This window comes from Poecilia reticulata, linkage group LG17 (genome assembly GCF_000633615.1).
Source record: "Poecilia reticulata strain Guanapo linkage group LG17, Guppy_female_1.0+MT, whole genome shotgun sequence".
Taxonomy (NCBI): Eukaryota; Metazoa; Chordata; class Actinopteri; order Cyprinodontiformes; family Poeciliidae; genus Poecilia; species Poecilia reticulata.
This window is the reverse complement of record NC_024347.1, coordinates 21,092,668-21,105,420: the sequence shown is the minus strand read 5'-3', so window position 1 is coordinate 21,105,420 and position 12,753 is coordinate 21,092,668. Positions and strand designations below refer to the sequence as shown.

Here is a 12,753-nt window from a genome sequence, read left to right as displayed (position 1 = left end):
TGAAAGAGAATCCCATAATAGTTGTCACCACTATGCATTACATTGAAATGGTGTGCTTGTGATAAGCTGCGGAATGTGATGTTCACCAAACATGGGATGTARTCCAAAAAAAGCTCATGAGACCAAAGAAGATTCTTCTATTTGAGTTGCATATATTTGGACCGTTCCAGTTTTATTAAATGTCTTTTTTTTTTYTTTCTCAAAAGTGACTTTCTCTTTGCCACTATATACATCTCCATCTACTGAAGAACCCAGGGAACAGTTGCTTTTATATGAAGGTTTTAAGTTCTCATGCATACTTTCTTGGTGACTTTCCTCACCTTCTTSCCAGGTCACTCAGTTTGTTAGRCAGATGAAAACCAGACAMATTTAAATAAGTGGTCTGCTTCTTCCATGTCTTAATGATGGATTTAACTGAATTATGTTTCTTTGAAGTCTTCTGACAGCCATCCTTGACTTATAGTTTGCAATAATTACCTCCAAGTAGCACAGTGTTGTCCTTCATGTTGCAGTTGCAGCAGGAACACTGAAAAATCCAACTAAACACCTATCAGCATTGTAGTTTCATAAAATAGATTGGTAAACCATTTAATTTTTATTTATTTTTTTACTATTCTAGTGTTTTTGCAGGGCTTCTTTGAAAATGAAAACTACTAAATGGTGGCTTTTCACCTATTTGGCTTCAAGAGAACATCACCAGCTACAAAACAGTATTCTTTGTTGTGTCTGAAGCAGGCGTAAAATCTAGATTTGGCCTAAAAAAGAGCTGGCAGCTCATCGCAGCCTGGACTTATTCAAAGACCCATTTTGTCTGTTTACACAATAAAACAAATATTCCTGTGGTCTCTTCATGCCAGTGGGGCTTTGAGCAAAAAAAAAAAAAAAAAAGAGAGACTATGTTTAAATGTGCTGGGGAGGGATACGCTAACCGGCCCAAATTGAAAACTGATCTTTAGCCAAAACCCACCCTGGTGGATAGTCAGGTGTGGCTTTTGGGAAAAATCCATCTCACTGAAATCTCAGTTTTCACTGTTAGGACATTATATAGGTCACTTAGCAKCAACAGCYCAGAGGACCTGCCCTCATGTTTGAAATGAATCTTCCAGGCTGGGTGAGATTAGGAAGTTAGCTGTAATTCCTCTGCTGTGTACAAGCTTTGGTAATGAAGCTCTGCTCTTGGCTGGGTGCAGTGCAGATCTGCTGGTGGACGGGTAGGCAGCGACATGTGTTATATAACTCAAGTAGGTGGCTGGAGTAGCTCTGTGTGAGAGTGCGTGTTTTCTTGATGTGTGAATCTCCCCACACACAGTTGCCTTCCCCCTTGATCAGAATGGGCGTCTGTTGACTGAAACGGTTGCCTGGGGAGACGGAAGCAACGGGACGTTTTGGAGAGGTGTCGTATATTGTGACTGGAAGTCGTTGAAATGCGCTATTCAAAGTGTGCTGCAGCTATAGCCCCCACTTTCTTCTACTCACCCCCCTCCCCTCAGAGAGCAAATAGACAAATCCCCWTTGCTCCATACATGATTGCTATTGTTTCTGTAAACTGTTTGCTGCTGCTACTTGATGATCCATTCAAACATGTTTCATTCCTGTTGTAGGGTTTACCTTCTTCAGCTATGTGTAGCGCTAACATGACATCATGCATCAGTTACCTTGTCATTTGCAGTTCTATCAGTATCAACTACTTTCTACTGTGACCATTACATCTTTAAAAAAAAGTTCCTATTTTCCTATCATTATTTTTCTTGGATAAGATCCTGTCTCACTCACTGTAGCATCAGGTAAAGCTTTCAATGTTGTCTCTGTATGTGTAACGCTAACATATAATTATATTAATTATTGCAACGGGATGTATATGATGGAGGACAGAAAACTATATTTGTTGTGTGAGCTTGAAGTGAATGAGCAAGGCAAAACAATAAACTTGATTTAAGTTGCAAAAATGTATTTAAGAAATAAACTAAAAAATGGACATCACCAGACACAATTATACCAATAACACAAACAATAAACAATTACAGTTTGAGTCTTCCTCCCCGGGTCCTTCAAAAGGCTTAGTCATTCCCCCGGTGACTGTGGGAGTAGTTCAAGAGTTCAGGGCTTTTTCCCTTTAGTTAASTCTTCAGCAAAAACAAACAGCACAAATTTTCATCCAATATGCGAACTCTGTGCATCCAAGGTCCAGAGGTAAAAAGAGAAGAGAAAAAATAAGTAAATTGTCGTACCAGCTCACCGCTCTTAGAGGTTCTAGGGTCGTAATAAAAAAAAATCTTGACCTGTAAAGGTCAGCAAAAAGTGCAATTAGTAATCAGCAGTTAACAAATCAAATGCATAGCTACTAATAATGATTCAAAATTCCTTTCATACATTCATAATTAAGTTTCACATTAAATTAGCTTGTTAAATAATTCATTAATCAAATGTTCGGCAACAAACATAATTAATGCATTCAATGCTCTAATATTATAAACTGAAAATAAGCCCATGCATCGTAAGCATGTCACAAACAAGTGACATGCTATAAGTGTTAGCATTTCAAAATGTGTCAAAAACACCATAGGAATAAACGTGTCAATGGCAGTTCAGCCACATTAAGAACCCTTAAAACGTTAACCAAAAGTAATATCAGTCCTATTTCAAGATCTTAAATAGTATTGTACACAAACTTATGAAACATAACAACACTCCACTGTAGAGGGCACCTGAAAATTGACACTAATGGTAAAATTAGCAACCTTTGACAAAAAAATWAAAAACAATCTGAATCTCAAACAACTGGCTGCTGAATTTGGTAACTCCACATCAAGGTTTCATCAAATTTTGGGATGTAAAAGGYTGACTGCTCCACTCCACCCATGCACAGCCAGTAGCAAGGGTGCAAAACCAGAGCAGACATTGGCTTTGAAAGCAACTCCCGTTTATAATGGGTTAAACATATGAATGAATGGGTTATGCGTATTCTTGGTGACGTTGACTAAATGTGTGGAGCTACTTTTTCTGGTTTATTTTTTTTTCCTTGTATCGTGCCCCTGTTTCCCCTGAAGAACTCGGCTCCCCATCCAATTACCCAGCAGAACACGCCCCACGCATTTAAAAGCCCTGCTCTTCCTACCTTTTAAGTGTCATCTCAAAAGCATCCGTCTGGAACAATCTATTCTCTTTCTCCCATTTTTTTTCGCACTCATGTCTGAAAGTTCTCATTCAAATCGGTACGATGATTACCTTTACAGCTCAGGGGCTACAGCATCAATTTTTTTTGTTAGCAGCTGGTCCAGCATGCTCTCAACCTTGCCTCTGACAAAGAAGGCGGAGCAGTTGTCTAACCAAGTGGTCATGGTTTGGTTTATTTGGAAATCAGAATGCAACTCAAATGGTTGGATGTGKGATGAAGCTATTGTGGGCAAATCCTGTATATAAGACACTTTTAAAGGCATTGAAGTTTGTGGAAATGYTCAATAGACATCAATACTTTTGCACAGCAATGTGTGTGCATGTAAGCGATGAGGGAGGGTTGTATTGTATCCCATCATACATTGTGTAAAGATCATTGAAATGCTCCAAAATGCAGCCTCTGATTGATCAAGAATATAATCCAGATAAACACTTGAAATAACCTTTTGGTATCTTTCATCACCCTGTCCTGCATGCTAAAAGTTCAAATAAAAGTTTATAGCCAGTCATTTCAGGACAGTGCTTTAGAGTTTAGAAAAAAATAATAAAAAAATGCCAAAAGAGTTGCCACTCCATTCTTGTTTATCTAACCTCTCATTATGACTCTATTTAAAATGTTCCAGTCCCATTTCTGTTCTTGGTCACTGTGTTAGTTAACACATAGGCGTGACTGTAGGAAAAGAGCCGAGAGAGCTACAATATGATGCACTGTGTGAATCCAGTGACATGGTGATGAGTCACTGCAAATTCTTTTTGCTGCATATGACCCATGCTGAGCAATGAAACACCTCAGTCTGCAGTGACTCAAGGACAGGGATAGCTGCTGCAAAACCAAACATGGACTGGTTGCAGATCACACGTTTTAGGACACACTGTATAACCAGCAAGATACGCTTACCATTATTATTTTTTTTTTTCAGGAAGAAGCTGTTGGTTGTCCTTGTACATGAAAGTCCTTGTGAATTTTAATATGAAAAAAAAAGAAAAGGCCCTGCACTTCCTAATCAATTATTTCTCTGCATATCCATGCTTGGAGGCACCGTTTCTGTCTGAGTATGCAATAAAGTTCATGGTAAAATAGTTTACATGAAGCTTGCCTTTAACATTTTGCTGCTTTTATTATTTAGTCTTCCATAACTGTGTGTCAGTGAATGGACTAAGAGTGACAATAAATGGGGGCATTCAGAGGCCACTCAGCTTTGGTCAGGGCAAGAGAAGCCCAGGGAGAGAAGAGGACAGAGATAAATGGCTCAGATGGAGAATCGACTACCCCAATCAAACACAAGAGATTGAATGAGCAAAGATTGTCTGAGCTCAGCATAAAAAAACATCTCTACGTGATTGCTTCGACGTGAAGGCAGTGAACAGGAACATTGGCYGGAAAGAAGTTTCCGTAAAAGATTACGCTAGCACATCATTAGTGATTTTATTTCTTAATAGAGGTGTTTGAGCATGAGTTCATAGCCCTCTCAGAAACTGTTCAAACTTTAAGCTTTATTGTGGTGGTTTTTGCTTGCTTTGGCATTTTGAGAGTTGTACGAATTGAATAATCTGTTTCCATATTTTGGTATTCGGTTTACAGCTCCGTTGTTGAAACTGCCTGAGTTTGCAAGTGCACACTGTCAGTGTTGTGATTGAAAACAAAAATATTACCTTACCAAGGCAAATAGTGAAGTAGGAATGTAGAGTGTCGGAGACGGAGACAAGTTGACATCACAAAAATACCATCAAGCTGTATGATGAAACATGATGGGAGCGTGTCAGAGCTTACTTGAATGGTGCCCACGGCATGCGAATACAGTTGAAATTAGATATTTTCCTGTACGCAAAGACATATAGCCCTATTTTCCCCTAACTAGTTGACATTATGTCAGACTAAAACTTCTGTGTTAAGTCATTTTGATCAGCAAAATTTGGTCATTTTTGACAAATGCCAGAATAATGATAATCTTTGAAGCTTCTTTTTTTGTCTCCCTTCTAGGTAAAGCATTTGTAATATGTTTTCTTAAAAAAAGCTGAAAGACTATTACAAAAAGTTTTCCACTTCAAACATGTTGGCCTATTTAAAATGACTTATTCCTGAAATATTCACTTATGTAAGGTTAGTTATTTTCTGTTTTTGATCATTTAAAGGCTAGGATTCTATCATGGTCTCACTCTTTTCATTCATGAAACCTAAAAATAATATTTTTATAAAATACTATTAAGTATTTGATAAATGAGGTTCTGAGATGGGTCAATAATTACAAAACACGAGTCATCTTTTTGCATCGTCAGACTGAAAAACTCGAAGTTGAAATGACAAAATGGCTGCTTCCTAAGATCTGTTATTAAACTTGTAATGCAGTTGACTCCCCAGTATTTGCAGGGGTTAGCTGCCTACCAATAACCGAAATCCCCAAATACTTGAGACACCTGCACAAATGCTTTTAATTGCCTATTTTTACAGTTCAAATATACCTTATTATGCATTAATGTGCACAGTGAAAAGCATCTTAGCACCACTGTAGGGCATAACATCCACTGTGTACCCTATCTCTGCTCTTGGGGGTACAGCCAATCAGCGGCATGATAAATAAATGGCGTGTATCAACTAGCAATAGGTTTACGTATTTCAGCATCCAAAGCTGCGTTTTCTTCCTAATTTAGACATGCACTATGACAAAAAGCAAAACATTTGCTAAACAATTAAAAATAGTGTACTTGGACTCAAAGAAATTTGGAACGGAGTTGGATAGCTTCAAGAAAAAGACGTTCATGTATCTTTAAGCATAAAACAAACGGCAAACTATTCACAAGAAGTGAAAAATTTGTGCAAATAACAGCAGGAATGTAACTTATTGACTTTTGAAATTGATTACTTTCAAATTGCCATGCATTGAACTCATTGATTTCCTTTCTCCCTTCCTCCTTGGTCTTCCCGTCTTGGGCTTCCTGTGATGCACCTACAACATCATATTCAAGGTAAGCCTCTCAGACACTCACTGCGATGAAGAAATTCTTGAGAGCACTGACCATTAAAGATGAATATTGTAAAATACACTCAACAAAACTTTTATTGATGGAAAGTCTGAATTCAATAATGGACAACTGGAGACATAAGACATCACATGTTGGGCTTTCTCAGTAGATTCACCATCTGTTTATTTTTTATTATATATATATATATATATATATAATAGTTTAATGTTAATTCTAACATTAAGGCTTTGCTCTTTGTTTACCAGAGCATTGAGAATTAAAGCAGATGCACATCCAGTCAATCGATAAGTCGAAGGAAGGACTCGGCATGTATTACTAAAATGTTGCCATTTTATATGCTCAAATGTGCCCAGCTAATTCATCCATCCATAATCTAACGTAATATGTTGGGTTGGCTCATCTGGCGTCCTAAARTATCCCTTTGTAGGACAAAACAAGCATAAAACCCGGTGTAGTTTACAAGCTGGTTTGTACTGATAATATATTTAGAAGTCTGAGGCAGAATAGTGTCTGGGTCTTGCAGATKTCTTCTGGGCTCGGGGATTGCTCATAGAGGTAACCTCTAGAGAGAATCCCAGATGGGGATGCCATCCTTTCAGCTGGCCTACTTCCCTGCCACTCATCACACATAGCAATTTGTACAATGTTTCTGTGCCACTTCTCTTGCTAAGTCGTCCGTGTAATTATTGTGTACATTGTGGCTTTGCTGCAGTAAAGGACTCTCACCCCACTGTAGACAGAGTTTTCATACGATTTGGAAACCATGCTGTGAACACTTATGTGGTGGACATGCATGTATGTAAGTTGCATGCGAACAGTTACGGATAGATGCTGCCAAACAGAAGAGGCAGGATGACATGATGTACTAGAAAAAAAAAAAGTGGCTCACAGCAATACTATTTCACTCTGGAAAACAGGAAGAGATGATTAAAACTATAATTCAGGGTGTGATGGGAACAGGGCACCCACTGGGTTTTAAAAGCATGTGATCRCAGACAGAGTCTTGTGGGCCCACTTCATAGCAGTAGTCATTACAATTTAAAAGAAAACTCAGTGTGGTCAATGCTGCTTTTTCCATCTCGATACAGCAGTATGTATTTCCCCTGTGAATATACAGCAGTGTGGCTGTGTTTTTACGTAAGAAAGAAGTAGCTTGCTCAGTGTGAGTTCTGTAATTTAAGCTGCTCTGCTCTCTGTTGTGGCAGCTGGTCTTGCTGCACGTGGGCGTTAATGCAAGTAAGTCACCAGCATTCATCTTGGAGTGTGTTATAATTCCATCTTCTTATTATTTTCCAAATCGCGTAGCTCTTGCTGTGCTAATCCCGAAATTGTGAGATTGCCAACATGTCACTCTAGTGCTTCCTTTTTTTTAACAGCCATGAGAAACTCCTCATTTTTTAGACTTGGATGTTTTTCTGCTGTGAATAAACATTCCAACATGTTATGTAGTCATACTGGTTTGGGCTAGAACAAGTCTGAACAAAAATTTGCACTAAATCACAGACTTTGGATGCAGTAATGTATAGATTTTAGCTGTGTTTATGACACCACTTTTGTGCCAAATTTAAAATTGAATAGGGAAGCCATTTCTTGTGACTCTGATGGGCATTTAGTCTCCACATTGAGTTTGGAACCAGTACTTGGTTACAGTTTGTCCCTCTGTTAACTCAGAAAAATCCAGAATCCATACCAAAGCCAGATCTTAATGCTAGAGCTAAACCAATTTTGGGAAATATTACTTGACATCATCATTGCTTAATATTGTGATATTTGTCTATTATTATTGACCAATAGTTTCATTACCAATGTCTTTTTTTAGATCATTAGTGTCCACATCTTACCTTTAAATTTGTGGTCACTAAACTACAAAGCAGAGATGGTGGTAAAGGATAGAGAAAGTCTGTTCCACTTGACTAATTACATTTGAATGCGCAGCACCTGAAATAAAAAAAATTGCCTCCAGTGAGAAGTGTGCGATTGCGATATTGCACACATTGATATGGAGAAGATTTTTGCGATTTGTTACATTGTGCAGGTCTGAGTTCAAAGCCAGTGTGGTGGCCCTGCCTATTAAATGTTGGAAAAGTTGCATAGATAAACACTTTATTTAAACTTTTATTCCCATCTTTTAACTTTGACCAAAAATATTTTTAATGTCGACCTTGGAAGAAATTTTGTAATATTCACAAGTCTTCCCCAGGATAATCGTCCTGTTTACAATTCTGTTTCAGCTCTTCCATCACATCTCTGAAAATTACCTCAATTTCTTAATTGCACATCAAACTGCTACTGTAATAGATCAAAGGAGACTGTGATTTTAGGTCATTTTTAAGCTTTTGTAGCTTCAGTTTCTTTCTGTTACCAGGTTTAAGGAGCTGCGCCTCAGCAACACCGTTTTTTTTTTTGTTTTTTTTTGATGGGAGGCCTTTGTAATCCCCACGACTCCAGGCGGTTTTAGCTTCTTTCCTTTTTCAGTCGTGTTTCTCCAACAACTAGAAAACCAAGGCATGTGACAAAGGAGCATGGGCTCAGGCAGCGTAGAAATCATTCATTGCTACCCCGTGGTGTGGTGTGTATCGTCTCTAGTTGAAAGAGCTTATGTAAGATATGCAGCCTCACTTATACAGGACAGTCATAAATCAGCCGACACGCTCACAACAACGCAGCAACTTTTGTCTGAGTTGTTCAGAGGGCTCTTCAGCTCTTCTAAAGGTTTGTTCCCGACTTCCCCCTCTGTTTTACTCTTTCCATTATGCAGTGTGGAAAGGATGAGAAATGGCTATGAGGGAGGTTTTATAAGACTGTTCATTTTGATAAATCATTGCGTTTCTGTTCCAAAGGCACTCTGAGCATGCAAACCCTTAATGACTGCAATTGGGTGAAAACGTTCTTCAACTTTGTCAAGTCATCAATTCTCTTCACATTTCTTCCCTTAAGTAGTATATAGATCACATATAGCCACTTTTTTTCTATGCAGGAGATGAGTTGATTTAATTTGAATATGCAAATGATACCTAGTTTCACACATGTTACATAACATACATCTCACAATAACAAATAAAAACTTAAGGAAGCGCACCCACGAACGCACGCACGCACACACACACACACACATATATGAATGTATAGTCTAATGAATTTTTCCTAAACACTGAGGAATTTTTGTCTTCCTCTTGCAGTTTTCACGCCATTTGTCTGCATCATATCACATATTTTGGCATCGTGTTCTAGTGAAATCTCCCAACATTTTGAGGAAAGTAGAACCTGTCTCAACTTTTTTTCTCCACAATAGTGTAAATGCCTGTTTTGAACATGAAATCTGCTCTGATTCACTGACTGTGCCTTCATTTATGAGCATAATTTACATCGCTGTTCCCCATCCGCGCTGTCACTTTCATGTTCTTTCTCACACAAAGACACAGATTTACTACTACTGAGAGTAAAGTTTAAAGGTTCAGTTTCCACTTCTGTTTTCACAGCAATTATCTAAAATTAAGCTTAAAGAAAATCTGTTTTTAGCCCTTATGGTAAATGATTATTTTGAAGGAGCACTGTATCTTGTTTTGGCTAGAGCCGTTCCTCTGCTGCTTTAGAAAAGGCTTGTTACGGTTACCGACACAGCAGTGTTGTCATTGCCTCTGTGAGTCGTCACAAATGCTCTGTTTTTTGTCAGCCATTCAGCATCGTAGTCAGTCATAAACGAGCTTAGCACCTTTCTGAAGCGCACAGACGGCATCTTCCGGTCTTCAGGGCCATGGCTGGCATGTGCCTGGAAGAAAGAGAGAATGAGTCTGAGCCACCGGATGCGTAGTCAGGAACCAGTCATCATTCTCTTCCTAATCTGCCTGGTCACCCCCCCTGTTCACTGCCATCTGGAGAGGATGCCAGGGACTGGCCTTGTAGCAGAATTAGGCTCACGGGCTCTGAAAGCCAAGAAAAGCCTGGAGGAAAATGGCCTTTTTGCAGTTCACGCCTGTCTGTCCTGCGTCCTTGCTCTGTGGTGCTGGCTGGCAGCCAGCAGTGCTGACGTAAGCTGGCCTGCCTCTCAACAAGACGACATCAAGCTCATCTGGTATCCAAACAATGCTCTTAAGAGCAAAACCCCCGAGTGTAAAGCAGTCTATTGACTCACAGAGGCATTGGTTTAATGTGTATTGCAACGATCCAACACAAATTTCTGTGGCAAGCTGTTAAAATGTTCCCTTTTTTTAACCCACCCATTTAAATTCAGTGCAGTTCAGATTAAAAATGAAGGTAAAAAGTATCTTGTTTTTTTTTAAGCTCTATCCACTGGAGAGCACCGAAATGCAGAGAGCTGTCATTCTCCACGTAATGAGACTGTTGGCTGCATAATGTTTTGCTGCAAAAATAATGACTTCAGAGATTCACGGAGCACATGTGCATGTTGTGGGTTGTGAAAATAGTGCTGTTCTTGCTGTGCATAATGGAGCATGCATCAGATGCTGTCAACTTTAACCCTCCAGTCATTTGATTCAGTAATGTGGGTTGGCTAATTGGTTATGAGAACAGAGAGGGAGAGAGAGAAGTAATTCCCACTCCATGGTTACTCAGGTTTTATGCTTAGCACAGCTATAGTAAGGGACATTTTGTCTGTCTCTCTGTAGTTAACCAGTCCAGGCTCCACAGATCAACATTTGTCAGTGCTCTTGGTGTTTTTTTTTTTTTTTTGATTCATACGTCTCCTCTACTTCAACTACCAGTTGAGTTGGCTTTAGTCAGCTTTAGTTTTTTGCTTTCACCTCCCTTATCTCTTTAGCTCAGTGGTCTGTGGGGAGATAAAGACGGTAAGTTATAATAAGCAGCTTGTGACAATTTGAGTGCATCCAAAAACTGGTCTTGAATACGAGTTATTAAAGGAGCACATTCTTGTTCATTCTCCTGTTGAACAGTGTCTGATCAAAATCAGTCCCTCTGAAATTAAATGGGTCATAATCTGGATGGATTGATATAATATATTTTAATAAAAGGAAACACAAAGAGTAATCGGAGACTAAAACGAAGCTGGAACCCTGACTATCTGAAGATGAGCCGCCTCCTCTTCTCTTCCACGCTGTGGGCGACTTTCAGTGCTGAAATTCAAGAAAGTTGCTTCTTTTTGACAGTTGTCGACTTTGGCTTTGCTTGCTTCTTACTTCTTGTTCTGACTAAACATTGGTTTCTGAGTGGAAAAGCAAGCAGGTTTTACTAGAGGATTTATTTTAGCCTGGTAGCTTTTCTTATGTCTGACAGTTTTGAAAGCCTGCCTTGGTGCATTACAGCCACCCTGTGGCAGCAAGGTTCTGATCGAAACAAAACGATATAGATTAATGTCATATTTACAGTTCAAATCTGTTGACTGTAGATGCATTCATAGATATTGGAATTGACCAGTTTTCCTTTTTTGGTGGAACAATGATGGTGATAGTTAGTCCCTTAATCGGGTCGCCAGTTCGATTCCCGTTCTGTCCAACTCTATAGCTGAATGCTGTTCATAAAACCTGCGAACTCCAAACCATTCTAAGTCTATAAATAATCAACCAACATGTACTCTGATGCGCTTTCTGGAATTTATTAGTAGTCAAATAAAAGTTTGGAATATGTCCCTATTTGATATACTATAAATTTTTTTTACCCTTTTATTTTCTATTTCATTTCGCACTACTGTTTTTATAAAAATGACAGCATATGTAATATTAGATGTTACAGCCCTTAGTATAAAAAGGAGAGTCAAAGTTGCAATCAACTGGTCAGACCTTAAATAAAGCATACATCGGTGTTGGCCAGGATAATCTTTTTTGGTGCATTTCTGGGAACTACCATTCAAACAGAAGAAATCGAGTGCACAGATAGTCATTAGGGAACTTTAATACAATCAAGCCCAGTGAGGTTAACTTTTACAGGGCTGATATAAAATTGTTGCATGGTGCCTAGACAGTAGACTTCATAAGCAAAATCAACTCAAAATAAGTTTGTTCCAGCAGACAGCCAGCTTCTTCTTAGCCTTGGTAACTATAGCTTATCTGTTTACTTATTTCTGCTTTTTTTGTTATCATGCTCTTTCAATCAAAAGATGAGGAAGTCTTAAATTATACTTTTCTGTGAGTCAAAGTATTAGCTACTTTGACTCAGCAAAACTGTTTTATATTTTATGAAAATATAAAACAGTTTTCATAAATGTCGTGTGAAAAACAATCTATTAATGAAAGTAGACAAGATGGGCAATTATCTGGGAATTCAAATCTGTTAACAGAGTTCAGAAAACCAGATTTTCCTATGCAGCTTGGCTGCTCATGGCCCTTTCTATGCCTGTTTATAACTGAGGAAGTATCTGGTACCTTACTTACTTTTCTTTATGATGCTATTTTGGAAATTTATTGTCCTAACTTTGTGTTTTCTTATTGTTGTTTTCTGATTATAAAATGAATGCAGTTGAATTTCAATTTAGTCTATACATCAGAGGGCCACTCGCCTTTTTTTTATGGATTTGTGTGTTGCATAAACACAGACATTGGTGCTGTTATTAAAAACTAAATGTTTTTCTAACCTGGGGGGTAAACAGGACCTGAATCCAGTAGAACTAGTCCAATAAAAGAAGCT

General features: G+C 38.5%; 1 protein-coding gene across 2 annotated transcripts in view; it reads left to right on the top strand.

Moving 5' to 3' along the window:
* Positions 1-12,753, top strand: part of agap3 (ArfGAP with GTPase domain, ankyrin repeat and PH domain 3) — a 150,886-nt gene that overhangs the window by 26,536 nt on the left and 111,597 nt on the right. Inside the window, exon 1 of one of the 2 annotated variants that reach the window (XM_008434268.2) lies at positions 6,054-6,138. The exons of the other annotated variant lie outside the window; for it this stretch is intronic. Within the exon in view, the coding sequence (XP_008432490.1) occupies positions 6,114-6,138 (25 nt within the window). The 5' untranslated portion in view covers positions 6,054-6,113. Of the gene's footprint in view, positions 1-6,053; positions 6,139-12,753 lie in introns of those variants that run through there. 2 annotated transcript variants of the gene reach the window in all.